We start from the raw sequence: 26,451 nt of genomic DNA, 5'->3' as shown, positions 1-26,451 counted from the left end.
ACTACTGCTGCTTCCTCCACCCACGCGCCCACTGTGCCGACTGAGGGTGCTGCTCCTCCTGCGCGTCTTGCACAGCCCCGCTCTACTTCATCATGGGCAGCTGTAGCTGCAGGTAGCACCGCGCCAGCTGCAGCAGGCGTAGATCCTGTCGGGCTATCGTCTGGCTCTTCGCAGTTGCCTGGAACTTCGCCGAGACCGCAGACCAGTTCATTTGGTGCAGCTGCCACTACTGCTGCTTCCTCCACCCACGCGCCCACTGTGCCGACTGAGGGTGCTGCTCCTCCTGCGCGTCTTGCACAGCCCCGCTCTGCTTCATCATGGGCAGCTGTAGCTGCAGGTAGTACCGCGCCAGCCGCAGCAGGCGTAGATCCTGTCGGGCTATCGTCTGGCTCTTCGCAGTTGCCTGGAACTTCGCCGAGATCGCAGACCAGTTCATTTGGTGCAGCTGCCACTACTGCTGCTTCCTCCACCCACGCGCCCACTGTGCCGACTGAGGGTGCTGCTCCTCCTGCGCGTCTTGCACAGCCGCGCTCTGCTTCATCGTGGGCAGCTGTAGCTGCAGGTAGCTCCGCGTTTGCCTCTGCAGGAAGGGATTCCTTGCCAGCAGCACCGGCCGCTCCAGAGGCTGTCTTCGATCGAGCCCCAGGCGGTACAAGGCCTCGGCCTCCTGCGCACGCATTGGGATATCCTTATGGACCTCCTGTTCCTCCGGCAAATGCTGGCTATTCTGCTTTACCTACCTCTTCAGCGTATGACCTGCAATTCCAGATGAAAGGTTTAGGGGGAAGCCCTCTTCAGGAAACCGCTAAAGTAACTCCGGAAACGCCTTCCGCTGAGGCCGGACTTGAGGCACTTAAGTCTCTCTTCCGCGGGTCACCCCAAAGACCGCGGCAATAGGACAATGCACCCTAGGCAGCGACCAGCGGCAGCAGCAGCTTCGGCACCTGATGCTGCAGCCGCAGCAGTTTCAGCAGCTGAGTCCACTTTTGTTTTTAATGAAAATGGTGAAGACAGTGGTTGATCTTCGGGCCCCTACGTTGAATGCATTGTACTGTGGGGGAATTTTCTCATTCTCAGGTGTATTTAGGTGCGTGCGCATTTGCAGTAGATTAGCGCCGTGGAAGGCGTATCACGGGAAGATCCCTGTATCTGTGTTCCGTTTAATTCAAAACAGACAAGAGGCCCCACATTCGTGGAGAGCATGCTGGAGCGAGGAGCTGGGGGCTGTCAACGCAAGAAGAGGATACAGGAGCACAGAAGGCAATAATTCAACGGGACCTGTCAGCGTGCGGTTGTTGCTTCCCGCACGATCGCGCATATCTCTTAATTGCAAGGCGCTGTGGACAGTGTAGCCGACATTAAAGTTTGTGTACCGGTCATCATTGTGGCTGCTGTAATGTGCCCCGAATGCGTTATGATATTGTTTACATGCTTGCGATGTAAAGATAGAAAAGGCACGGGGTAGAAACTTTGCACTAACACGTAGTTGTCCGCGCATGAAGGTGTAGTCATGTGTCCTCTGCGCAGATGCATGTAGTTGTGATGCCAAAAGAAACCTCTATGACCGGCAAACCGAGCGCATTTCACTTTTTCATACCTTAATGCTTATTTGTACCACCTGCGTGTGATTCGAGTATTCTCTCTGACACCGTGAGAGTGTCGCAACCTAATGCATGTTGCAAAAGTACCACTTCGGAACACATACCCGAGCGTGGGCAACTGCAGCGCAGGCACATGAGAGGTGCATTGCGTTTTTGTCTGGTTGTTTCAATTAGAAACATACAAAAGGACCATCCAGGTATTTGATCGTATATTCTCCTGCCACAAAGTTCTTCTCTTGGAGGTTTCCAAGGCCAACACCTTATCACTTCATTAGAACAATGCTCTAGAGGACTACAGCTGAGAGACTGGGTTAACGTGGCCAAGCCATCTGACGGCGAACCTTTGGTATCTAGCGGCTGACTAATCTCTTAGCTAGACAGTTAGCCGACCCGCACGAAGAAGAGAAATTAAGAGGGAAGGGCTGAAGCGGGAAGTCTAAGCGCAACCACGAATTACTGAAAATGCTCCAACGCGCCAGGTGCGGTAATTAAGATCTTGCATTGCATATCATTCTACTGGTATAGTTTCTACTCTTCATCATCAGTCCGCTTCCTATTGCTAGCCAGACGTTTCAGCGCGTCACGAACAAGAGAATTCCAATTCGTTCGGTTCTTGATCTGCTGGCAGCAACTCTGTACACTACGAGAGTGTCTGTGGAGCCCTTGAATGTGGACGCACGTTGCTAACGTAACCAGTCACGTCGCTGCCCTTCACCAAGTGGGCAGAAAGCCTTAAGAGGGGACAACCTTAGGGGTGAACGCACTAGCGTTAAAACAGCATGTGGATGGATAGTTGGGGGACATGTTAAACGAGCAGTGGGGGGAAAATAATAAGCTTATCACTTAAATTTCTTTCCGCCAAAAGCAATGCGTGCAGCTGCGGCAAGCTGTGCAAGCCGCAGCGAGAGTCGATCCGCTTGCAACCGCCAAGCTGGTGCAATCCGCTACGACGAGGACCTAGCAGGCAGCTGAACGGCAACTACTATCGCAATCCCTTCAGGAATTTGTTCACTGGATATAGGATGTAAGATAGAATAATTGCGGGCCTGACGGACAAACAGATTCAATCTGTGCGTGCATAGGGGCTAGGGACGGACGCCGCTACGACGAATGACCACTGCTACGATCAGTCGGCTGAACGGCAACCGCTCTACAAGAACATGTGTACTTGCGATGTATATCTCACTGGCGTTGTGTGTTTGACGCCTGGATGCATCTCAGAATCTCTTTGTTGCAAACAGCTTGAATCCTCCATTGATCCTGTTGTAGCAGAAACAAGCAATAGGGGTCGCACTAAACTGACCGTACGTCTTGGGACCTTGTGCTGTCCAGAGGGCTTTACTGGTTTTTTTTCTAGTGGGGTGGGTTGGTGTTGGAAGCGGCTTTTATGCAACGTGAAAGTCGTTTGGCTGCATATTCGTCATGGTGTTAGTGACCTCAGGAGCAGCAGCACCAGACGAGAACAGTGCTCAAGCGGTAGTAAGGCGTGTTGCGGGACGATTTTCCAACACCTAAGGCAAGTGGTGTTTCGATCAAAGCTAAGGATTTTGCTGCAAAACCAACTGAATTGTGGTCTTCAGTCACTGCTTCATCTGCTCCTGTCAACGGCATGAAAGGCAACTGCCCGACAGCAAACAGCAAAACTAAACTTCAAATCGGCAATGGGACAGAGTCATAGCAAGGACAAGGGGCGGTCTCCACAACCAATTCAGGCCATTCCTTTTGTCGTCCGTTCGCCTGCAGTTCTACTGCTGGTCGTGATGATGCGGTTTGAGTGATTGGTGTCGTTCCCCATAGTGCTGCTGCCTAACTTGCTGGTCTAGTAACTACTTCGCACGTGGGGCAGGAGGTGAATTTCCCCCTGCTAGTGCATCTAAAGCAAGAGAGGCACAACACGAATGCAAGTGAAAGAATTGAGCTCCTGCGAAAGACAGTCAGCCGTTTGCTGACAGGAAACAAGGGGGCGAAAACGGAAGTGGCAACGGATTGAGTGCGGCATGGTGCAGCTGATGACGGACACCAGCATGAAGAGGGAGATCAACGCAACGACAGCCGTGTCAAAATGCTCCACAGGAGACACACATGAGGTGGCAGTACTGTTTAAGATGAAGCAGCCGAAGGACAGTGCGACAGGCCGGAAGAGTCTGCATGCGGCCTGAGTGGGAAACCGGTGCGCAAGCTTCACGGCCTTGTGCCCACAAATCACATGGCGTGTTACACACTGTTAAACTTCAGCAGAAGCAAGTTATGCCCTGTGGAGGGGGCCTGCTGAAGCAGAAAGAGGGAGCGTTTCTGCCAGCACTTCACGAAGCACCCCTCCAGAAAATTGCCGTAGGGAGGTCGGGCCCGCCATTCCTTCACGACCTTTTTCCGTAATCAGCCAATTCATGTTGTTTCCTGCAAAGAAGCACTGTGCAAAAACAGAAAAAAGCAATGCCAGTGTCGCGTGAGTAGATGTACAAGTACAAGACGCAGCACCACTGGTACTGGACCATCACGGCCGAAAGACACGCTGCGTGCCTCTTAGGGGCGCCGCTGGGAAGTCTCGTGTGAGGGAACTGCGTCTCCAGCGGAGTACGAGAACTTTTCGTTGAATTCGCATATTTAAGGAGGAAGGAAGTTTCTCTGGGAGCCTATCTCACGGTCTCTGCCCGTCCTTCCCCAACGATCCTCAAGCTGACCGCACGGGTTAGCAGAGCATGGTGGGCATTTTCCGTCAATTTCTGGATACAAAGTTTGCCACTGTCTTCAGATGCATTCTATGAGTAAACAAATTTACGTTCCACCCCATATAGATTGCAGTGTGCTTCAGAGGGGATCTGATGCTCGTCGACCAGGCGGTGAAATCCGTGGTAACTGCAATTCTGCCACATAACTTATCCTTCGTCGCTACAGTCCCTGCTTTGAAGATTTCCCTTCATCTGTGTCACTAACGAATCAGAATCTGCATTGTTTGCCTTAAGCTAATGGAGCGCCATGAAAACCGCACCGATAGCGGAACCAGGCGCTCTACAGACGTCGCTGCTCCTGCTCGCCCGGAGCGACAGCTCCGGTGAAGTCTCCACTGGAGATGCTGTGTTACCCCTTATTTGGAGGAGCCATCGACAAGGATGGAATATGGGATTTAGGGGGCTTAGGGCCAGTGTGGCGGCCATCGCAGGGGTCGCTGCCATTGCAGCAGTGTACTTGATGTTCTGGTGCGCAGTTCATTTGGCCAGAGGCCCCACAAGCAAAACTGCACTAAGATTTCTTGCAGGCGCAGAAGGAGAGAAGAGTAAAGAGTGGGGAGAGTCTTGCATTTCTCCGGCGGAGGACCCCCCCGCTGTAGCTGCTTCTGCCACTGCTGTTGAGGAGGATGAGCTTGTAGAGGGTGATGCTGTTGAGAATCACCTGTTGAAGCGAGCTTCGCTTTATGCAGTGGAGCTTAGACGATTGATAAGTAACAGCGAGTCTGTGTTGCGCAAGCTGGACAACCAGCTGCGAGCCAGGTGCATAGCAGCGTTTCTGTGTTTGTCTGTGGTGGAGTTGTCTGCTTTATTGTCGTTGTTGGAAGGAAGAGAAAGGAACTGCGTCCAAAGAGAAATATGTGTAATTTACAGACGAATATGGGCCTTGCGAGACAGCTTGGGTAGCAGAAGTGTTTCTGTGTCGCGGCAGCGGCATATCAAGTGCCTCCATATATTGCTCGGTAGGCTCAGAGATGTCAAACCCGCTGTTGCGGTCCACGCGGAAAGGCAGCGACAGCTGAGAATTAAACGCTTGCTACAGCTGCAGGAGGTGGCTTTGAGGCAGCTGGGCGCTGGACTCTTCTGGCTGAGGATATCTCTGCAAACCCCTATGAATAAAATCGATGACGCCAACACTGCTGCTGCAGCTCCTGAGAGCGCTGCGAGGGCAATTGACGGTGATGCATCAACGGCTGAAAGTGGCGCAGGGTCTCCTGAAGGTACTGATACAGCTCCTGATGGTGCTGCACTGGCGATACATACTAGGGTTGTTGCAGTAGTTAAGGCGATTGAAATCACAGTGCACAAACGCCGCGGACAAGTTCTACTCGATGCGTTCCTCAGCCGTTGGCTGCGGGAGGTGCACGTAGGGGTCGCCCACTACGGCATAACTATGCCCGACGCTCTTGAACGGATAATCAATGGACCTCCTAAAGCTCACCGCGAACTTTTCGAAGCCTTGCAGGCAACTCCCTTGGGGGCGGGAAACGAACCCTGGGAGAACTGGCAACTCGAGGACGCCAACACAAAGCAGAAAACTCCCTCCACCTCTGCCGGCGAGGCGTCTTCCCGGAGAAAGAAAGTGTCTACCGAAAAATCAGCCCGCGCTCCTCGCGATGCAGGACGACTAAACAGTTTCCACCGGAGCTCACAAATAGAGACCGCCGCTGGTGGATTTCCCTCCGTGTGCGGCTCCCCCACGGCAACAACTTCTCATGCTGCTCAGGGGAGGCACAGAACCCTGCAGGAAACTATTTCTCCCACAACAGTGTCTAGCAGTGCAGAATCGGCTCTGCCCCCGCAGGTTCCGTCGCCCCCTAAGGCGGGGCATCGCCAAGCCAACGCACTCCCTGCCAGTCTCGGACAAGCTGCTGTGTTTGCATCTCTTTCTAGAAATCCTAGAGCCCCGCCGGCCTTCAGAGATACGAGTGCTTCTTTTTCCGCCAGAGTTTTCGAATTTTCGTCGTCCACTGTGGCCTTCCAGATACCTTCGCCGGTACCCTTTAGAGCGGCTGTTTCCTCTACTCCTCCTCACTCGTCTGAGGCCTTCACCCAACGGAAGACGGGTGTTGTTGCTCAGCTGCCCGTTGCTCCTGCCGACGTTTTTGGATCGGAGGTTTCAATTGCAGCACTTGCCCACGTACCTGTCTCCCCAGACAACAACCCTTTGCCAGAAGGCTCAGTCCCACCGCTCGATGCCTTAGAGAGCTCAGTCGAAGCATCAGTCCCCCGTTTGGGGCCTTCTTTTCTAGTTTCCGCCCACCAGCGTGTAGATGGCGCACTCGTACAATCTACTGGAGAGGCTCGGGGAGACTGGTCGTCTCAGGCAAAGGGAACACAAGAACTGGCTTTTCAAGACCCGGAAAAGTTCATGTTGGAGCCTTCGATATCTTCGCTGCAGGCATCACCTTCGCGGCCTGTGCCAGCCTCTATATCTACAGACGTGGAATCACGTTTGACGTCAGACATACAGCAGTCTGGAAGTCCCGTTGATATCTATGGAACGCCAATAAACTTTAGGGAATGGGCACTGCCGCCAAGTGTTCCTGATAGATTTGTCGAGGGGTTGTTGACCAATACCGAGCCCGACGCGCCAAACGCTGCAACAGTTGCTGCGGGATTTGCTGCTCTTGCAAAACTCTTCAGTGGTTCTTCCGACCAACAGTCGGGCTGGAACAACACTCCCTAGAAGGCGACCGGCTGCAGCAACACCTGCCGCACCTGAAGCCCCGTCAAGGGTTGCGGTAGCTCATTTGTCTACTACGTATACTAAACCTGCCGATGGTACTCAATCAACGTCGAAACTTAGTTCCTAGTGGAGATTCACTCTGTGGCGTGTGAAAGCAACTGTGGTGAGGTCATGAGGATCTATATTTCATTCATCTCCAGGCTGGAAATAACTCATTGGCGGGGAGGGGGCATCCTTCAGCGGCCATCGTGGGTTTTCACGTCTTGCAGAGGATGCCCGGGTGCCAAGAAGGCAACGGGTGCAGTTGGTGTTTGGCTATTGCTTACCGGAGTGTCGGCGCCTCTCTGGTACGATGCCCAAAACGCCCTTTAGTAGAGAGATGGGGTAATTGCCGGCATCCATGAATGTTTCCATGTTCCACGCCTGATGTATTAAAGTACTTCAAATGTTTGCAGTGTTGTTGTGATAGCAGCTATCATTCGTGATGTCTTTTGTATGCCCGAACAGGCGTAGGATGTGCTCTTTTCGTGGTTGTAATTTCGACGATAGTTAGGAGACCGGAAGCTTAGTATTCGCGTTCTTGCGATGCATGGAGCTTGAGGCTTTGTCTGAACACTTCATCCAATCCGTTGCAACCAGGAAACTGTGGAGTTTCCTGGCACGGCAAACACCCTGCAACCTGCCAGGTGGCGTTGCAGTCAGCCCGGCAATTGTGAAGCCGTGCTGCACGACAGTGCAGAGAACGCGAGCAGTAGTACCGGTATTCACTAGCTGTTGAATGGTGTTCTCTGTCGTTGGGAAGCAGGTTTTGCACATCTCAAGGACCCATTTCTCCCATTGTTGATACGCATGGACTACAGCTAAATCGATTGAGGACCCTGACACAGGGAGGCAGATGCAATGCAAAAAAAGTGACAGATGACTTGCACGCAAAACGCCCAACACTGTAGTGGGAGGTGCATGAACTTTCGGGTTAAAGCTAAAACTGCTAACATGTTGGAAGCGTAATGTACAGCCTTTGTGACTTTTTTTCTCACCAGAGGAGAATTATGGGTTTCATTTATTGGGGCTGAAGGGACTGCGTTTTTATTCTCGTCTCTCAGGCTTCCTAGGCAGACTTCGAAGGGGCCTAATTCGGCAATTTGTGGGGGGATTCTGCAAGCATCGTTTACGTGGTGAATTCAGAAAAAAGCACGCACGAGCCACCCAGTAGGCTGGCCCAGAGGGTAGCTAGCTGCTCCTCACCCCTTGTCTATTGGCATAGGAAGACTGGCTAAGTGGAAAGTCTGAGGGGATTTCCAATCCCATGCTCAAATTGCAACGAGCCAGGCATTGTACACTTCCACTTCGTTCGGCTCGTTGTCTGCGTGCTGTTCTTTCTTAGTGCTCTCCCTCCTACGTGCCGATGGGAATGGGTAATTGGACTCCCGTAAAACACACTGCTTGACTTAAGGTGTAAGGGTTTGGGGTCGTCACCTCCCAGACGGGGTGGGTGCAGCCGACGGAACCTGCGCATGCCCTGCAAAGGGAGGGTGCCCACATGCAGCCTTTAGAGTTATGTATTCTGACACTTCCATGTCCGAACAGCGAGCTACAAGCTAGAAGGTGTCACTGACTACAACCATTTCACATGAATGCTGCAAAATCTGCGAACTGGGATTCTAAGGGAATATACGGACACATATTTGAGAATAACGGCAACGGTAAAATAGTTCTGCAAATAATGCTATCTATTCTCTTCGATTCCTCTTATCTCCAAATACATGGTCCATATGCATGTTGTGTATTACATCTATGTTTGTCTCTGGCCCAGGTTAACGATAAAAAAACGTGAAAAAGTAAGATGCCCATGTTCTGCTTGTCCTGCTTTTAGTGATTTGTTGTGGTATCACAACTGCATTCATATTTGCGCAAAGCCACGCCCTTAACGGACGGACTGAGGTGCACGCTTTCTACTGAGGCGTTTCCACTCCCTACCCCTTCTAGCTTTACACCGCAAACATTGGAACTGTGCCATACTTCCTCCGACGAACATTACAGCAGACAGAATCAGGGCCGCTGTAAAACCCCAGGAATTCCATTAAAGTAGGGCTCCGCAAGAGAGTGACTATCAGTTCCACTACGAGCAGGACAGGACTGAGCTGTTGTAGCTGCAGCATCCGGTGGGGGCGTTGGCGCTGTCGATGGCCGCTGCCTAGGGTGCATTGCTCCATTTTGGCAGCCTGTTGGGTGGCCCAGTGAAGAGTTGAGAAAGTGCCTCAAGTCCTGCTTCAGCAGCAGTCCTTCCCGTAATTGGCATATCCGTTTCCTGAAGAGTGTTTCCACCTAATCCTTTCATTTGGAATTGCCAGGCAGCTGTTGGAGAGGCAGATAAAGGAGCATAGCTAGAAGTTGCACAAGGTTCAGGACTTCCAAAGGGACCAACATATTTGTCGGCAGAACGCCGAGGCCTTGACGCGCCTGGGGCTCGATCGAATCCAGCCTCAGGTAGGACTGGTGCTGCTGGCAAGGGATGAAAGGCTGAAGAGGCAGGTGAGACACCACGTGCAGCTACAGCTGCCCACGATGGACGAGGATGAGAATGAGAAAGAAGTGCAGGAGCAGCAGGACCTTGCGTCGGCAAGGTGAAATCTTGAGAGGAGAAAGCAGCAGTAGGAGCAGGTGCACCAAATGAACTGGCCAGCGGCCTCGGCGAAGTTTCAGGCGACAAGGAGGAGCCGGAAGATATCCCGACGTCAGTGGCAGCAGGGGTTGTGGAGGTCGATGCGGCTGCTGGTTCCCGCCCACTAGCTGAGAAGCTAACAGCAGTGCCAGAAGGGAGGGAGGCAGCAGGGTGCTGGGGTAGGCTAGCAGGAGTAGGCGGCCAGCCAGGTGAAAGTTCATTAGACACAGCCGAAGGGGATTCTGTCTCGAGGCGATTGGAAACCGACAAAGGCTGGTCCTTCCTTTCAGATACAGCAGTGGTAACAGCGACAACAGCGTCATCAGGAACAGGCATTGTGGGGGACGATAAGGTAGGAGAGGATCCACAAGGGTCAGCCACTGCTTGTGAGCCTTCGCGGGGACTTCCCGGCTGCTGTGGAGCAGCAGCCGCAGTGGAGGTAGTAATAGCAGCAGTGGCAGACGTGGTGGAGGAGGAGGAAGTAGGTGCCGACATGGCAGCGCCGGCGGTTGCCTTTGGTTTGTGGTGGCGGGGTGCCAGCTTTCGGGGGGCACGACTAGCATTTCTCCTACCTTCTGAACGAAGTCCTTTGCATACTTTAGAGGGTGTCTGGCTGACAGGCTTGTCTGGGGTCTTCCTAGCTGCGATGGTTCTCTGGACGAGATCGTTTTCCCAGGGTTTTTCGCCGGATGCCAGTGGCGTGGTCTCCATGGTTCGCATGTGTTCGCAATGGCTTTTGTGAGGCCTCCTCAGTATGCCATCGATGGCACCGGGGCTCATAATGCCATAGTGAGATATGGTTTCATGTGTCTTCCGCAGCCAGCCGCCCAAAAGCTGATCGAGAAAAACATGTCCCCTCCTTCTGTGCACGGTGACTTCGATGCTCGTAACAATTGAATCAAGTATATAATCAGTGGAAACGCCACGGGGTGCAGCAACAGCCTCAACACCTTTAGCGTTGGGAGCGGCACCTTTACCGCCTGTTGCAGCAGCTTTGGAGACATTAGTAGCACTCTTTGAGCTTTCCAGGGATTCTTTTAGCCATGCCAGCCCGGTGCAAAGCTGATCTAATTCTAGCTTCTGCAGCTGGAGCAGATGTTTCATTTTTACCAGTTGCTGGCTCTGTGTGAGATCGGCGGATGGGGGTGGCACTTCATTGAGCCTGCTGAGTAGTTTGTCGAGGCATGCGTGATGCCGCTGTCGAGAAGAGGAAATTTCACTAGTGTTTAGAGTGTCGCGGACATCTTGTATTCGACTTCTAATCTTGACTGTTTGTTGGAGCATATCCTCCCTCTTTGGTTCTTCCAATAGCGAGTACAAGGCAGACAACTCCACCACAGCCACACACAAAAACGCTGCTATGCACCTGGATCTTAGTGGGGTGTCCAGCTGCAAAATCACATTCTCGCTTTCTTCAACAAACTGTGTGAGGTCGATGACGTACTTTCGAGCCTGCCTCAACAATTCCTCTTCATCAAGGCCTTCACTCTCTGCCAGTTTCGTTGCAACCGAAGTTGCACTTGCAGGAGGGGGCTCTTCCTCCAGAACATTGCAAGACTCTCCCGTGTGTATGCCTCCCCTAGCTTCCGCTCCTGCAAGAAATCTCAATGCCCCTCTGCTCTTGTTGGAGTTCGCCAGGTACAGTACGCAGTGCAGAACTAAGTACGCTGCTGCAACAGCAACAACTGCGGCAATTGCTGCTACACGGGGGCCCACCCCTCCAACCCCTCCATTCCACCGGTGTCTAAGGCTCTTCGAAGTAACAGGATGCACAGCATCTTCAGGGAATACCTCCAACGCACTGTCGCCGAAGCGGAGCAGGTGCACTTGGGTCGGAAGTGCGCCCTCCCCTGCTGCGGCTACGATTTGCATGGCACTCCTTCAACTCAACAAAAATGCCACAGCTTCAGGATATTTAAGTAGAAAGTAGAGGAGTAATACTGCTGGTGGAGGAACAAGGGGGAACAACTACGATAGTGGATTCGTCGCCCCGAGCATTCATCGCCCCCTAGACGCTCACCGGGTCACCTGTAAAACACAAGGTTTCCTGCATCAGCTGCACAGCAGCAAGCTTACTCAGTTCTAAGCTGTATCTGGAAAAGGCGAAGAACTTTGCCTTCAGAGTATGAACAAATATATCAGGTGTGTGCCGCAAATGCCCTCCAGGCGTTGCTTGCTCGCGCGGTCCTATAGAGGCTTGTCGTGGTGTGTTAGAGAGGCCATAAATAGGCTTCACATAGAAAAGCTTTTACATATACAAATGATAATTCAACGAAAAGGTGCTACAATGCACTACGGACGGGCGTTTCACCCTGACCGTCCGGGGCGATCTCGCTGGCGAGGCTCCCACAGTGGGCGCGGTTGTTGCAATGTTGATCTGCTTGGTGCTTTTGCACGTTCTGCAATGAAATTGTTCTAGTTTTGGGTTTTTGGGTGTACTCGTGCATTGAAAAACACTATAAGGGATTCTTCGGGCCGGAAATTTGTCCCCTAGAAGCTGGTTCAGGGAGAGTGCAGGCTCGCTCCGGCAAATAGCATGGGGGGCACTTCGAGCAAGACGAGCCACAATGCTTGCTGCTGGTGCCAAAAAAGGCGCACTGCAGACTCCTTAATATTAAAACTCCGTTGATGTTCAGCATTATGTATTGATCCAGCCTACTAAGCCGGACACCTGAATGTGGGAGTGCAGTGTGTCTGCGCTCAATCCCCGACTCGCGGTGCCGGGGGCAGGCGTGTGCTTCTATGAGCTACCGCTGCCGCTTGGCATTCAACCTTCCCCAAGCCTCTTCTGTGGCGACTAATTCTTGTCCCCACTTGTTTTCAATCTCCTTAAAATCAAACTACCACTGTGGGTCTGTTCCCTGCTAGAGCAGGCTTCAGTTGTGTCATTTGTCCCAACGTATTTGCCTGTCTGCCTTCATCCCTCACCGCCCCCCATACCCAACTCCACTAACACCTCCTCCTTTTGCTTAAGATCCCTCAATTAAGTGGCAGTCCAAACATGTGTCTTTCAACAGCTCCCACACCGAGCCTGGCTTGCTGCGGCAGCAGCACCAGAAACACCAACCTCAACCTCCAAGCATCGGGTACCTCACACGCAAAGTAGCAGCTCAACCAGCAACTACAGAGCCAGAACCAAGTGCGCCAATTAGGGTAGCCACTGCAGTACCGGCAGCACGACCAGCAACTGAAACAGCATACACGCGAGCAGCAGGTGAAACGTCTGGGTTAGTTGTGAAGAGGGGTGCATGGGGATAAGCGCGCTATCTTCTCTTCCTATTTGCAATTCGATTCTGCAACTGTGTCTCTTTGAACAGCTGCAGAATGGGCAGCAGCGACAGCAAATGGAACAGGTAGGCGCAGCCTCAACGGCGACCGCAACACTAACAGGATACATTCGTACAACAGAAGGCAACCAGCAATACTGACTCTGGCTCAACTCAACAGATAAGGCCAACTCACATTAGCTCGAAATTACGGAAGCCGCAGCCAAAACAAACCGCCACCCGTACATAGGGGCAGTTGCCATTTTTGCTGCTAACAGACGAAGAAGGGGCAATGACTGAATAGACACATCATCAAAAAAAGGCTCCAGAACGACAGACGAGATAGAATGCAGCGGTTTCAGCGCTGTTTACACCTCTCCACAGCAAATGGAACACAAATTAGGGATAGCACCCTGCTCGTGCAAGGTCGCCCAATGCCTGGTCGTGCTGCTAGTGCTGCAGTGACTACAACAGTTGCTGAGCAGGCCAAGCTTGCTGCAGGTGATGTTCAAGCTAGTGCTTCCACTGTGAGGTACGCAATGTTTCTGATGGGTGAATATGATAAATGTTGTGATACTGCTGCAGCTGCAACAAGTGAGGCCCGACGAGGCAGCAGGTGAAAAGAACAGGGTTGGAATGCTTTTCGTAAAAGTCAGATGCAGGTTTGTTAGCGAAAAAAGAGGAGGGAAGGCATTGAGGCAAGGCACGACGAGAGGAAACACCTGCAGGAGGGTACGTAAGTTCACACGGATTCGGAGGCGCGGAGAGGGGAAGACAGGTAAAAGGGCACCACAAGCCATCCTTGAGATATTTGAGACACCTGAAAATGAAGAAGCAGGGATACTAAACTAGGGATCAGGCAAGCACCTGACCCTCGTTGCGCGGCAACCCGACGAGGGAGTGCACCGGCAGTGCCCTCGAGCAAGCTTGTGGCTCACTCGGTGACTTGGCCCAATACACATTGCTCATCCGGGACATGAGCAACTTAATGAAGGTACAAGGCTGCTTATGGAGGGAGAGCAACACACCCTGTGTCTTGATACTGCTCGAAATGCTCCCCACACAAGGCCGCCGAAGGGATTTCCCCTTCCCCGAGACACAAAGGCTATGCGCGCCAGAAAATCCCTTTCATTCTGTTTAAAGCAACAAGATACTCTAAAGAAACCGAATACAAGCATTTTTTTACAGCTTTACTAGCGGAAACAAGAGGAGCAACAGCAGTGGCACTGCAGCTGCATGACAGGAGGGCACCCTGCGAGCCTCGCCGTTCACGGTCCTCTGGACGCTTCAAGCGAGAGGTCTGTATACGGGGGGCTATAGCACTTCTGAGTTAATTGCCATTCAAATAAGTCAAGAAGATCAATGTGGTGCACTATTCGTCGTTTTTGCCTATCCGTCGCGGACGATCCCCACGCTTCCCGCCAGGGCTGGCAGTGACCATTGGTCATATGGCCTCTACTGAAGGCAAAGTTCACGCTATCTCCAAATGCATTTACCGACTAAAGAAACACACTACTGTATAGGCAATGAAGATAATCCTTTTCTCGTGAGGCGTCGCGGTGCATGTTTACTGGGGGTTGCTCCCTCATGTAATCCTGTTCCTTGCTTGCTCTTGCCCTATCCGTGCCGGATCTTCTTAGCGTGTTTTCTTTCAATTATCTGATTAAGTGCTGTATGTCCTAAGCTGGGCGGAATCTCAGCGAATGGCACCAGCAACAGATACGGGAGCTAGACCCACGTCGCTGCAGTTGCTGCGCTGGGGTGTTAATTCCTTGGAGGTCAACCCTGCAGCGTTTGTGTCCCCCGCAACTTCTAGAAGTTCCCGACAAAGACGGAATGGTGGGTTTGCGAGGCTGAGATTCAGTGTGAGGGCCATAGCGGTGGTGGCTGCTGTTGCCGCAATGTACCTAGTGCTCCGTTGTGCTGTTTACTTGGTAAACAGCCGCAAAACCTCACAAACACTCAGATATCTTGCAGTTGCAGAAGGGGAGAACATTGAAGACCCCAACGTATCTTGCAGGAATCCATCAGAGGGCCCTTCGTATGTAGCAGGCTCTACTATTGCTGAAGAAGAAGGCGAAGAAGGCCTGGCTTGGAAGCGACTCTCGAAACGGGCTCACCGTTATGTCACTGACCTGGCGCGGTTGATACATAGAAGCGAGCCTGTGCTGCGCAGGCTGGATCCCCAAATGAGAGCTATGTGTATAGCAGGGCTTTTGTGTTTGTCTCTGGTGGAGTTGGCTGCTTTGCTAACACTGTTGAAAGGAAGACACAGGCAAATCGTATACAGAGAAATGCATACAATTCAAAGACGAATATGGGCCCTGCGCGACAGCATACGCAACGCTGATCTTTCAATTTCTCGACAGCGCCACATCAAACAGCTGCACATACTGCTAGACAGGATCAAAGAAGTAGAGCCCGCAACGGCCCTCACGGAGAGGCAACGGCTGCTAAGAATCAAGCATCTGTTGCAGCTGCAGGAGATGGCTTTGGGGCAGCTAAACATTGGAATTGTCTGGATGAGGGAATCTCTGGAACTCCGTGAAAAGGCCGGTGTTGAAACAAAAGCTTCCGATGCAGCCGCTAAAGGTGTTAGTTTAGCGGTTGAAGGTGGTGCTGCAGTTGCCGCAGCGGCTCATGTTACCGCTGCAACTTCTGAAGGTGCTATTACAAACACTGCAGCTCTCACAAGTGCCGCAGAACGTAGGCTTGCTTCAGTCGTCTGGTCCATCAGAGCAACAGTGCACAAACGCCGGGAACAAGTTCTTCTCGATGCTCTCCTAAGCCGTTGGCTGCGGGAGGTGCATAAAGTAGACCTTCACTACGGCCTTGTCAGGAAGAGCTGTCTCGATGCAATTGCCCAAATGCCGAGAAAAAACCACATGGAGCTCTTAGAAGACCTTCAGGACACTCCGTTGGGGAGGGGAGAAGAACCCTGGGAAAGCGAAGACCGCGAGGGAGAGGACGCGGAACAGGGAATTGTCACCCCCACTCCACTCGAGGCAAGCTCACCCAAAGAAGCATTGTTTGCTGGGGGAGCAACCGGAGCTTCTCTCGATTTAGGACGGCTGAACATTTCCACGCCAAGCTCACAAACAGAGGCAAGCGCTGGTGAATTGGCCGGTGTGTCCGCCTCTCCCAGCGAAGCAACTACTCCTGCTGGTGAGAGGCAGCAAACGACATTACATGCAAGTAGTTCTCTCAAAGCTATGCCTAGTAGAGCAGCGTCCACTGTGCCTTCGCATGTCTCGCCGCCTACTGCAGCAGGGCATCTTGAAGGCTTTGCATTTGCTGCAGCTCCCCAGCCTGCTGTTGTTCCGTCATCTCTTGCTCAATCGCCGGGAGCCGCGCAGGATTCCAAAAAGCCGTGTGCCACTTTCTTCGGAAGCTCTTTGGCTGCTTTGCGATATCCTGGGTCCCTACCGATGCCCTCCCTAATTTCTTTCAGAGCAGCTGCTTCTGCTGCTTCTGCTTACACGCCAAAAGAAATCACACTATGGAGGACCAGTGGTTTTGTTCAGGGTCCTGTTGGCCCAGCTGCTGCTGCTTCACAGGGGGCTCCAGTTGCTTCACTTGGGGCCATGCCTGCCTCCACAGCCTCACGTCCCTCGCCAGCAGTAACAGAAGTGTTTGAGACACCCCTTGAAGGATCAAGGCCCCATCTAAAAGCTACTATTATGCCACCCACCCACCATCATGCATATTCTACACTCTCTGCCTCTCCTGGAGAGGCCCTAAGAGCCTGGCCATCTCAAGCACAAGGGATAGACAGAGTGGCTTCTAAAGACCCACGCACATTCATAAGGGGGCCTGCGATGCAGCTGTTTGAAGCATCAGCGTCTCCGCCCCTGCCAGCCTCTCCTTTTAAATTGACGGAGGGTCGTTCGTCTTCAGAAATACCACAGTCTAGAGTCCCCGTGGACATCTACGGAACGCCAATCACCTTCAGGGAGTGGGGGCTCGCTGCAAACCAGAGAATTCCCGCCGCCGCTGGACTCTTGCCCACAACAAAGCCCGACGAACCAGGTCCTGCTGCGATTGCTGCAGGATTTGCCGCACTGGAGGACCGGTTCCGTGGGGAATCCGGCCAATAGCCGTGCGGAACAATGATGAGCCATATGGAGCTACCAGACCCAACGGCAAGGTCTGCATCTGATGCTACAGCAAGTAGTGCAGCGGCTCAGTCCTTTCCTAGTATCCCCGAATATGGTGTATGGTGTAGAGAGCTCTTCACATCTGGGGCCTCATTTTCTAGGGCGTTACTGGCCCTTTCCTCTCTCATAGTCCTACGAAGGAATGTGGTGTACAGAAGAGTTCCCTTGTGCTCACGTTTGTTTGCAAGTACTTTTCGTCGAGAGCCAATCACTTCGAGCAGGGCAGCGTTCGTCCTATTCGGATACACCCTGTCTGCTCTTCCCTGCCGTATCAGGCGTATTGGGTGACGTAAAATATGCAGCAGCTGCGTCCTCTTGCAGCGACGAGCGTTGATGCTTTGCTTGGAATGCTCAATTAGGCTCCGCGTGCATGAAAATTGCAAAGGGCATAGCGTTTCAGACTCAACTTCCTTCTGGTAACGCAGGTGGACGACCCGCCCTGTTGAAGTGTGAAACCGTTCCACAAAGTGTGACAGAACTAAACAGTAGTACTGATGCTCAGCCCTGAAGGTTCGCATCGACTTATGGCAATAGGCATGCCTAACGCAGTGCAGAAGCGCACTGTTGGTGCGCACCATCCAATTTTTGATCAATGTAAGTCGCTGGTGCAGTGACAATTTCAAACACAGGCAACCGCGCGTTGCACCAAGGCATTTGAACTAGCAGACAGCGCATCAAGGCGTTGGCTTGTGGAGCACTAGAGCGCCTAAAAGTCCAACGGGAACTGCAGTGCGTTTTGGCGGATTCGTCCTCTAACAGCTGCACTGTCTGTTAAAATGAAGGATGCAATCTGACCAAGGCTGATCTCACTGCTTGTTAGGGAATTCGAGCTGCAGCGGGAGCAGTGCGCTTGGTCTACCGCACAATGCACAATGCGCGGTTTCTGGTTCACAAGGGGGGCCTCTCTGTGTGAGCCGCGTACAGCCTGTTGCACGCGCTCGCATTGGTTTTGGAGCAACTGCCATCAATCCCTTCATGGGGGCTGTCAGAAGCTGCGCTTCTTTCTACCTGGACGCCCACCGAGAGCGTGCGGCAATGCGGCTAGCTATACTGTTGGGGGAGCACATTCAGATCAAAAGGCTCCACAGACACACATTGTCCTAGAGGACAGCTACCACCGCAAAAACAGGAAGACGCAAAATAGCCCTCTAACAGGCACGATGACAAATACGCTTGGGGCGTGGCACAGTAATTATAAATCCTAGAGCATACTCCATGATGATAAGCAGTAGACGAATATGCCAATGCTCTCCCGAAGCGGTTCAAAGTGCCCTTGGCGGTTCTTTGGAGCTTCGGGGTCCCATCCGGTCAATGTAGGTGGCACTTCCTCGCGTTCAAGTGGTTTGCTGTGCTCTTACGAGACGGCGCTCTCGATGCGTGGCTAACCTGCTGAATTGCCCTGTGATTTGTCTCCAGAACGCTTTGCCGCATTAATGGGCATTTTCAAATACGTGAATGCGGAGCCGTCTTTCATGAAGGGTCAGGTGTAAGCCCTGGCATTCTTTGAAAGCTCCGAACAGGAAAAGTCCTTGGTGTTCTACTCGTTCAGTGCCCGAACCGCTTGCCAGGCATTCTACAACCGAACCAAGCAATCTAAGAGGTAGTATTTCGCCTTTTCTTTACTGAGTTTTGCGCCCTCCATGCACCCGCCACTTCATCTATTCCAATTTTTGCAAAACGTTTGGCCTTCTCGGCGACATTTGTACAACGTGGAGTTCGCTTAGCCGCGACCGCGACCGTGTCACAACGTCATTGACAACCGTCGATTGTGCATATGTACGTTGCATTAGAGAAAGAAATGCATCTGTCCCTTTTGTCCTTCACAAAGGGGCTGGCTGTCGCGTCACAACTACTGCAAGTGGACAACGGTACACAGCCAAACTTCCATGAAAATAGATATCGGTTGGTGCTGCTCTTCGATCGGATAACCTTCCGTTCTTCAACACCACAACCTTCCAACGCATACAATTCCATCGAGGCACATTGAGGCAGTAATTGCGCATCACTCTACACACTACACACAAAATTCACTGCCATCTCTGCCCTTCGCATCGTACAGAAGTAGAGCACATCGTACTTCCTTCGACGGAAATAAATCAAACTCCTAACGATGGTCTTTATTGCTCACTCAGATATGATTACACAGCACTCTGCTCACAGAACCAAAGGCATTTCAGTCAAGCGGAAACCAAACTCCAGACCATGATAGCCCCTGTCGCATTCTTGCGTCCTCAGCACTCTAAGCCTGCAGTGCAGGCCCATGGTACAGTGCTCCATGATGCCCTAGCTCCTTCCCGTGGGGATTCTTCCCGGCGGAAAGTTCAATAAATCATTGACCCCATAAAAACGGCTTACCCGTTCCGAGTCTTTGGCCTCCTTTATCCACCTATGAGGAGGTAAACGATCCGGAATTCCCCTCAGAAAGAACCTCCGCAGGTGGCAAATTGTTTTCACTAGACTCCGCAGACGCAGGAGACATCTCAGCTGCTGCACCCCTTACCGCAGCATCAGGCGAGGGCATTGCTTCAGCATCTACGGGATGTTTAGAATGCAACAATGCGCCCGACGTTTGAACGGAAGCCCCTCCGAAAAGTCTCCCAAGCTCTGCAAACCCTGCAACAATGGCTCCACGATTTGGGCCATCAACGTCCGGTTCCCCACCTGTCCCTTGGTCCTGGGCTCCAGATGCCAATGGACGGGAGGAAGAATGGCTAAAATGTGGGTAAGATTCGTATGGTACAAGCGGAACGCCGTATGCGCCGGCAGGACGGCGCGGCCTTGATGCGCCTGGGGCTCGATCAAAGACACCCTGCTGTGTGGATGTTGCTGTAGGGGGATGTGTGGCTGAAGAAGCCACAAGCTGGGCTCGTGTAGCCAGGGAGGCCACGGATGCACCAGTAGCGGCATATGTAAAAGGAATTTGAGAAGCAGTGCCATGCGGCCACAAAGTAAAGGCTTTAGGTTGGTACCCAGCAGCAGCAGGAACGGGTGCTTGGTAGAAACTGGGTGGAAGACTCATTGAGTTTTCAGCAGAGGACACAAGACCAAGAAGCCCCTCAACAGAACTGGCACTTCCGAGCGCATCTTCAGAAGAGCGACCATGAGCTGAAAAGGCAACAGCAGGTTCGGGAGCGGCGGACAATGCAGGCACTTGGGGACGCTCTGCACCGGCAGGCGGCGAGACCTCCGTAAGTATATTTTGTACGACACGCACAGGCACTGGCATGTGCTTACTGGTGTCCTGTAAACTTGCGTGCTCCTTCTCATCTACACGCGCTGCAGAAGCAGTAGAGTAGGCGTTGGGGGACGCGGAAGGTGAACCTGTTCCCGAACTGCCGTCCCTATTTCGTGAGAGAGGAAGCTGTGACACCTCTGGCACGTGTGAAGAATTAGTCGGGTCTTCAGAATAATGCACATCCTCTCCTCCGGATGTCGCATCGGGCAACATGGCGGAAATGGCTCTCTTCTGCGCGCCCGTGTTCGCGCGGCGAATGCGCTCCCTGGGGTCGTCTCCTGTTCCCAGTGGAGTGGCCTGCAATGCTTCTAAGAGTTGGCTGTGTGTTTGGAGTGGTTGACGGGATAATGCTTCGAGACGTCCGGGGCTGACAAGACCGTAGTGAGACCTATGGGCGTGTACATCTCGCAGCCAACGGCTGACGAGCGGATCTATAAGAACTTGTTTCCTGCGCAAGTGGATGGTTGCTTCCATAGCATGAATAACTTCAACAAAACCTGAATGTGCAGCAGTCTTGGGAGCTGCCGGAGCTGGAGCAGCACCTTGAGTAGAACCCTTAGCAGCACCGTCGGCAGCTGCAGTAGCTTGGGCGCCACCTTTTTCTTTCTTGCAGCCTTCCAGCGACTCTCTTAGCCAGAAACATCCGGCATTGAGCTGCGCCAAGGCCGCCTCCTGCAGCTGCAGCAGGTGTTTGAGTGCCTGTAGCCGTTGCCTCTCTGCGATGGTCGCTCCAACCGGTTGGACCTGCGGGAGCTTGTCGAGAAAGTCCTGCAGACACTTGATATGCCTGTGCTGCGGGCGAGTAATGTGTCTCCTGCTTATGGTCCGGCTGATGGATTGTATTCGGGCGGTTATTGCAACTATTTCTTCGTTCATGCCGGCCCGTTGTCTCTTTTCCAGCAGACAGAGCAAAGCAGAGAACTCCACCAAGAAAAGACATAAAAACGCTGCAGTGCACTTTGCTTTTAGATCGGACTTTAGCTGTAGCAGCACAGGCTCAGCGCTCGCGACCAGTCGCTTCATATCACGGACATAGCGGTGCGCCTGTTCCACCAATTCCTGCTCAACAAGAACTTCCTCCTCCCCTGCAGCAGACGCTGCATCAAGGTGATTCTCCCCCGAAACAGCACAAGGTCCTCCGGCGTTTTTGTCCGTCGTCCCTTTTGACACTGACAAAAGTCTCGGTTCTGTCTTGCTCCTGTGTGAATTCGTTAAAAATAGAGCGCAGTGGAGCAACAAGAACGCGGCCGCAAGAGCAGCAACGACTGGAAAGATAGAGGCAGTAACTCTGACTCTTCCATTCTCGCCCAGCCATCTTTGTGCCAGACTTCTCGAAGTAACCGGCGAAAGAGTGTCGCTTTGGGAGACATCCAATGAAGTGTTGCTCCGGCGCAGATGTGCCGTCAAGTGAGCGCCCGCTTCTCCTGCAGTGGAGATCTGCATGCCTGCCCGTTAGATTGAGACACACCATTCAGAGTTATAAAATGAGTCAACAAGGCCGAATAAAAAGGCAGGCGATACGCTAGAGGCTTCCAACTGCACGAGACCCGGCGTTCCTTGAGTAGCCATCCACGCAGGGAATCGCCCCCAAAACAGTCAAGCTTCCGTGAATCGGTTAAACCCGATATTTTTCACTCTTACAGACAATAACAGAAAGCGATGGATATTCTATGGAGAAGGCGGTGGAGAGGACGGTGGAGAAGGTTATATTGACCATCTGAGCGGGGATGTGAAGCAAACGACCTCCGCTCGCTGCCAGCCCGTCAGCCATCCTGGAATTCCCTGGGGACGGGCACGCACAGGCAAGAAAAACGGTCTGTCACGGATATCAGTCACTTGTTTAAATTGCATTATTAACTACAGAAGGAGTTTCGGGGGACTGAGTCGGTTGTGTGCCCCTTGGCACTGGGGCCCAGGTGGTGTCTTTGGCGTTGCAGTGGCAGTGCTGCTGTTGTTGCTGCTTCTCCTACGTTCCCACAAAAGTTGCTGCTGAAATAAAATTCTTTTGTTTTACTCTATGCTCATGCATTTGTTGAACAGCATGGGAAGGGACTTCTTGCCTCGCAAAGTTGTATTGTTGGGGGGAGCGCGAACTCCAATCGGCAGCTTCCTGGGTGCACTTCGAGCATCGCCGGCAGCGAGGCTTGCTGCTGCCGCCGTTACAGGAGCCGTCCAGCGTGCTGGGATTGCTCCTGCTGAGGTTAAGCAATGTGTAGTAGGCCAGGTGATTGTATCGGGTCAGGAAAAAGGCGCTCTGCGAACGGCCCTGCGGCGCGCAGGCAGGTGCTTCCCTTTGTCCTCGTTCACTCTTACTTGTGTTTCATCTTTGGCGCTATCGAAGCTCGTTCCGACTCGAGACCCGCTGTGCTGTGTACTTATTCCTCATCTCTATATTCGTGTCCGTTGTTACGGGCAACAGCATTTGTAATGGTTCTTTCTCTCCTGTGTCGCATCTCTGCCTTGCTTCCCATTTCTGACTCATCGGCCCTCATCTGACTTGTATAGGAGGAACAAGTTTACCTGTGGCTGTTTCCCGGTGCCGGCAAGAGCCTTACTTGCTGTAGCTGCAACAGTAGCCACGGAATTAGAGGAACCACTTCTCAGAAACGCGCCTAACACAAGAAATAGTAACTGGAGCAGCCATAGCAACAGCAGTACCATGAGCAACAACTAGAGGAGTAACAGGAACAGCAACAGAGAAGGCAAAAACTCGAGCAGCGGTTGCAATGGTGCAGCACAAGCAGCAAATAGTGAACTCTGTTGTCGAGTGCGTTTCTCGGGGGTACGTGTGCTAACTACATTGCCGATTTGTAGTCTCGTTCTGGTGCTGTGAGTGTGCAGGCATTCCTTCTTCGGCTTCTGTTTACGGCGTGAACAGCAGCTGCTCGTCTGGCCTCAAGGCGGTCTGTTTGGCGGCGAGTTCCGTAGCATTGGGCGAAGCTCCGGTGGCCCTAGCTTGCGGCGTTGAGTCGTTGAGCAACGCACCCTACCTCCTCTTGTAAAAATATTTGCATGTTCCTCTGCTGCGCTTGTTGTTGCTTATGCTTTTTCTGGTACTTCTGCTCCGTCGAGGGTGCATGTCCTGTCCTGTGTAATATCCATGCACGCCGGTCGATTCTTACGCTGGCCAATTCTTAAGATGGTACAGCTTCACTCGCATTATTCTCCTAGCGTAGCGGGCAACTGAGCTGCAGGAGCACCTGCCGTTACGAGCTCTTGCCACGACGCAACTGGACGTATGACGTCTGTCGATCCATAAGGTGCCTTCAACTGTTCCAACCCTTGTCTGTCCTTTGCAGTATCCACCACGAGGCTTTGGTTGTAGGGCATCTCTTCTGCCGTTATTTTATGCTGCAGGAAGGCTCGACAGGGCGGCTACAAGGTGGGAGACGGTGCTCTTGTTGATTCGCTCGTTCTTGAGGGCCTCCGGGGCTCCGAAAATCAACAGTTGCCAGGAAAGGTTAGGAACTCGTGAAGCCGCCGCCTTTTCCCCCTGTTCAGGCCATACTTGGTTACCGACTTTATTTTTTGCCTTCGCATTATTCTTCCGTGCAGTCTTTTTGTGTCTTATGTCTGCCTATTCCCCACAATGGAACATTCCCCGTCTCTGCCATTGTTCCTTGCGTATCTATTGCTATCCTTGCCATAAAGACGAGCTCCAGCCTTTCGTGCCGTTTGTTTCTACTGTCTTCCATTTAGTGGGTAGAAGGCCTCGCAATGCAATTGGGAATATCTCGAGGAGATTGCGACAGCTACGCGGTGCAGAGCTTCAAGCGTGCAGCAGATGCTGCGAGTAGTGGCTTCTTTCGTCTCGAGGGTCTTTTGCCCTTCTGCACAGCATCTGCAGGTAATGCAGTTTATTCTAATTGAGAGCAGATAAGCTCGAAGAGACTTTTCCCGTAGCCTTGGAGATGTTGCTGAGTTCGGACAGTAGGAGTGGAGACAGCAAGGGCAGACAGTGTTTACAGACAGGGAACTTTTGGCAGTGTGGTGCAGCGGCAATGGCTGCAGCGATCACGAGTATATGGCTGCTCCACCTACGTCAAACGCTCCAGCAAAGTGAGGCAGCCAGCTGGCATGCAGTAAGAGGGCATCTTGTGTTGCCCTGCATACTGTGCCACTCTGTCGGTGCAGAAACGCCCAACCAACGTGAGAGTTGTGCTGCTTGTTCGCCTCAATTACCGCAGTTGCAGCAGCACCGCGAGCGCCGTGTAGTAGTGTCCCGGCACCGCCGGCAGCAGCAGCAGCGGTCCGAGGAACGTATGCCGGGGCTGCTGCAGGAGGATGAAGAGGTGCAGCGAATTTCGCTGGACCGTCTTGCTTCAGCCAATCCCGTGTTTGCCCCTGAAGGGCTCACTACCTCTGAAAATGCGTTTAGGCTGGGGGATGGAGCTGCAGCAGTAGTATTGGCTGCCGACGAGGAGGCAACGAAGAGAGGTTTGAAGCCTCTCGCCAGGCAAGCCTGGGAGAAGCATAGCCCCCTGTAGTTTTCTCCCTTTGTGCTCATCCCGTGCAGCAGGGAAGGCACACACTGCCCCTTAAAGCTGTACAAACCGCAGAGGTGGGAGGCACAAGTTTGAGCGGGACTATGACACGGGGAAAGTGTGTATTTGCAGAATTCTCGCCTTTGCTGACGTTGCGCAAGTGGACAGAGGACCGTCGTTAGCTCTCGCTGCTGAGGAGGCCATGACGAAGGCGCTTCACCGAGCTGGTCTAGAGCAGGCGAGCGAGACAGCACATTTTGGTACTGCGGTTATGCGCGATGAACTCACTACATTATAGGTTATCCCAAGACAGCAGGAGCAGCCTTGCTGCTTATGAAGGGCGCACTGCATTGGCGTCTTAACGCTGCTGCGCATCGCTGTCTTTGTCTGTGTGTGTCTGTGGTTGCCTCCGTCTGTATCCGCCTATTTGGAACTTCTGTGCGATATCCCTCTCCATAGCAATCTCGAGTGTCACTCCTCCCTCATTTTCTGTGGTTTTGTTTCTGCTGCTTGGGGGCTGGCAGTAGCAATTTCTGCTCCGTGTATTTGGTGCCATCGGTCGTTGTAGTTGCCCTGCCTCAAAATGTCCAAAAGTGCATCTGCGTCCCTCCGTCGGCGACTCTCTCCGGGAGAGCTACTCCTGCTGCTGACTGTCAGTATCCTTTTTGTGCTTATTTGTTTTTCTACATGCGCACTCTTCCTACGCTGCTTTTGTGGGCGATGATGCTGCGCCAGTCTTGCTGTCGGTAGCTGGCCCTTCAGGGGTCCCTGCAGATGTTTACGTGGCCTTCGTGTGTTGGTTAGATGCGTGTCGATGTGGCTCCTATTCTATTGGTGCAGGCAGATCTGTATGAAATCCACGAACCTTTTGCTGCGCTGCCCTTGTTGCTGATGCGCCGGCGAAATCTTTGTCATTCCCGTGTTAATCTTCACGGCGGGGCGATAAGTCTAGGTCACCCTCTAGGTGCGTTTCAAAGCAGTGTCCTTGCTGAAACATCGGTCTGTCTTCAAACCAGACATTGCTCTGCCGCTGTCTCCCGGTGTTCAGGCATGTCTGGCGTGAGGATGCTACTATCCTTAGCGGCTGCCCTGAAGGCCCGTGGGCTTCCCCATGGTTGTGCAGTCATCTGCAACGGGGCGGAAACAGCTACAGCGATTGTGATAGAGGCTCTTTGATTTGCGCTTGTGGCAGCTCTCGTTGCCCTCCCTTCTTGCCTGTGATGCTAGGGCGCATGCGGAACACGGCCGCTTGAAGGGAACTTTCCTACTGGCGACTGCCGCTGCTGTTTTTGCGGTTGTTCAATCTGTAACACCTCCAAGATTTGTTAACTTCAGGCGAGGCTTGCCTTGAGGCTTAATCACTATTGCTGTGCCGCATCACATTCGCCCATGGTGTGCCCTGTGGCGTTTGCTGGTGTGGAACAACCAGTCGTAGCGCCTGCCAGTTTTCTTAGAAATTATTTTTCTCCCTCTCATGCATGAACCTTGTTTACGCAGGTATCCTTGTAGATCTCCCCGTAGGAATAAACGGAGGCGGTCAGGCTGCTCTCCGTACATTCTTAAATATGGTGTTTGCCATTCTTCATCCATTCATGCCACTATGCTTCCTCCTATATATATATTATATATAT

General features: G+C 52.6%; 6 protein-coding genes across 6 annotated transcripts; 3 read left to right on the top strand and 3 right to left on the bottom strand.

The window, feature by feature from the left end:
• Positions 1 to 1,318, bottom strand: EMWEY_00034670 (hypothetical protein; the record flags this gene model as incomplete). Its single annotated transcript, XM_013481962.1, has 2 exons — positions 1 to 664; positions 1,189 to 1,318. Coding segments are annotated over 2 exons (794 nt in total), but the record flags the coding sequence as incomplete, so codon positions are not given.
• Positions 1,319 to 4,567: 3,249 nt separating this feature from the next.
• Positions 4,568 to 7,016, top strand: EMWEY_00034660 (hypothetical protein, conserved; the record flags this gene model as incomplete). Its single annotated transcript, XM_013481961.1, has 2 exons — positions 4,568 to 4,653; positions 4,820 to 7,016. The coding sequence occupies 2 exons, from the start codon at positions 4,568 to 4,570 to the stop codon at positions 7,014 to 7,016; spliced, it is 2,283 nt and encodes a 760-aa protein (XP_013337415.1).
• Positions 7,017 to 9,210: 2,194 nt separating this feature from the next.
• On the bottom strand, positions 9,211 to 11,550 carry EMWEY_00034650 (hypothetical protein; the record flags this gene model as incomplete). Its single annotated transcript, XM_013481960.1, has 1 exon — positions 9,211 to 11,550. One exon carries the CDS (start codon positions 11,548 to 11,550, stop codon positions 9,211 to 9,213), a length of 2,340 nt encoding a protein of 779 aa, XP_013337414.1.
• A 3,295-nt stretch (positions 11,551 to 14,845) lies between these two features.
• EMWEY_00034640 (hypothetical protein) lies at positions 14,846 to 17,041 on the top strand (the record flags this gene model as incomplete). The annotated part of the gene is made up of 1 exon (XM_013481959.1): positions 14,846 to 17,041. One exon carries the CDS (start codon positions 14,846 to 14,848, stop codon positions 17,039 to 17,041), a length of 2,196 nt encoding a protein of 731 aa, XP_013337413.1.
• A 2,198-nt stretch (positions 17,042 to 19,239) lies between these two features.
• On the bottom strand, positions 19,240 to 22,107 carry EMWEY_00034630 (hypothetical protein, conserved; the record flags this gene model as incomplete). The annotated part of the gene is made up of 4 exons (XM_013481958.1): positions 19,240 to 19,251; positions 19,457 to 19,487; positions 19,714 to 21,781; positions 21,978 to 22,107. 4 exons carry the CDS (start codon positions 22,105 to 22,107, stop codon positions 19,240 to 19,242), a joined length of 2,241 nt encoding a protein of 746 aa, XP_013337412.1.
• Positions 22,108 to 23,062: 955 nt separating this feature from the next.
• Positions 23,063 to 25,118, top strand: EMWEY_00034620 (acetyil CoA acetyltransferase/thiolase, putative; the record flags this gene model as incomplete). Its single annotated transcript, XM_013481957.1, has 5 exons — positions 23,063 to 23,118; positions 23,694 to 23,796; positions 24,036 to 24,183; positions 24,471 to 24,773; positions 24,982 to 25,118. The coding sequence occupies 5 exons, from the start codon at positions 23,063 to 23,065 to the stop codon at positions 25,116 to 25,118; spliced, it is 747 nt and encodes a 248-aa protein (XP_013337411.1).
• Between the last annotated feature and the right edge of the window lie 1,333 nt (positions 25,119 to 26,451).

This window comes from Eimeria maxima, genomic scaffold (genome assembly GCF_000499605.1).
Source record: "Eimeria maxima Weybridge genomic scaffold, Emw_scaff476, whole genome shotgun sequence".
NCBI lineage: Eukaryota > Apicomplexa > Conoidasida > Eucoccidiorida > Eimeriidae > Eimeria > Eimeria maxima.
This window is presented reverse-complemented; position numbering and strand designations above follow the sequence as displayed.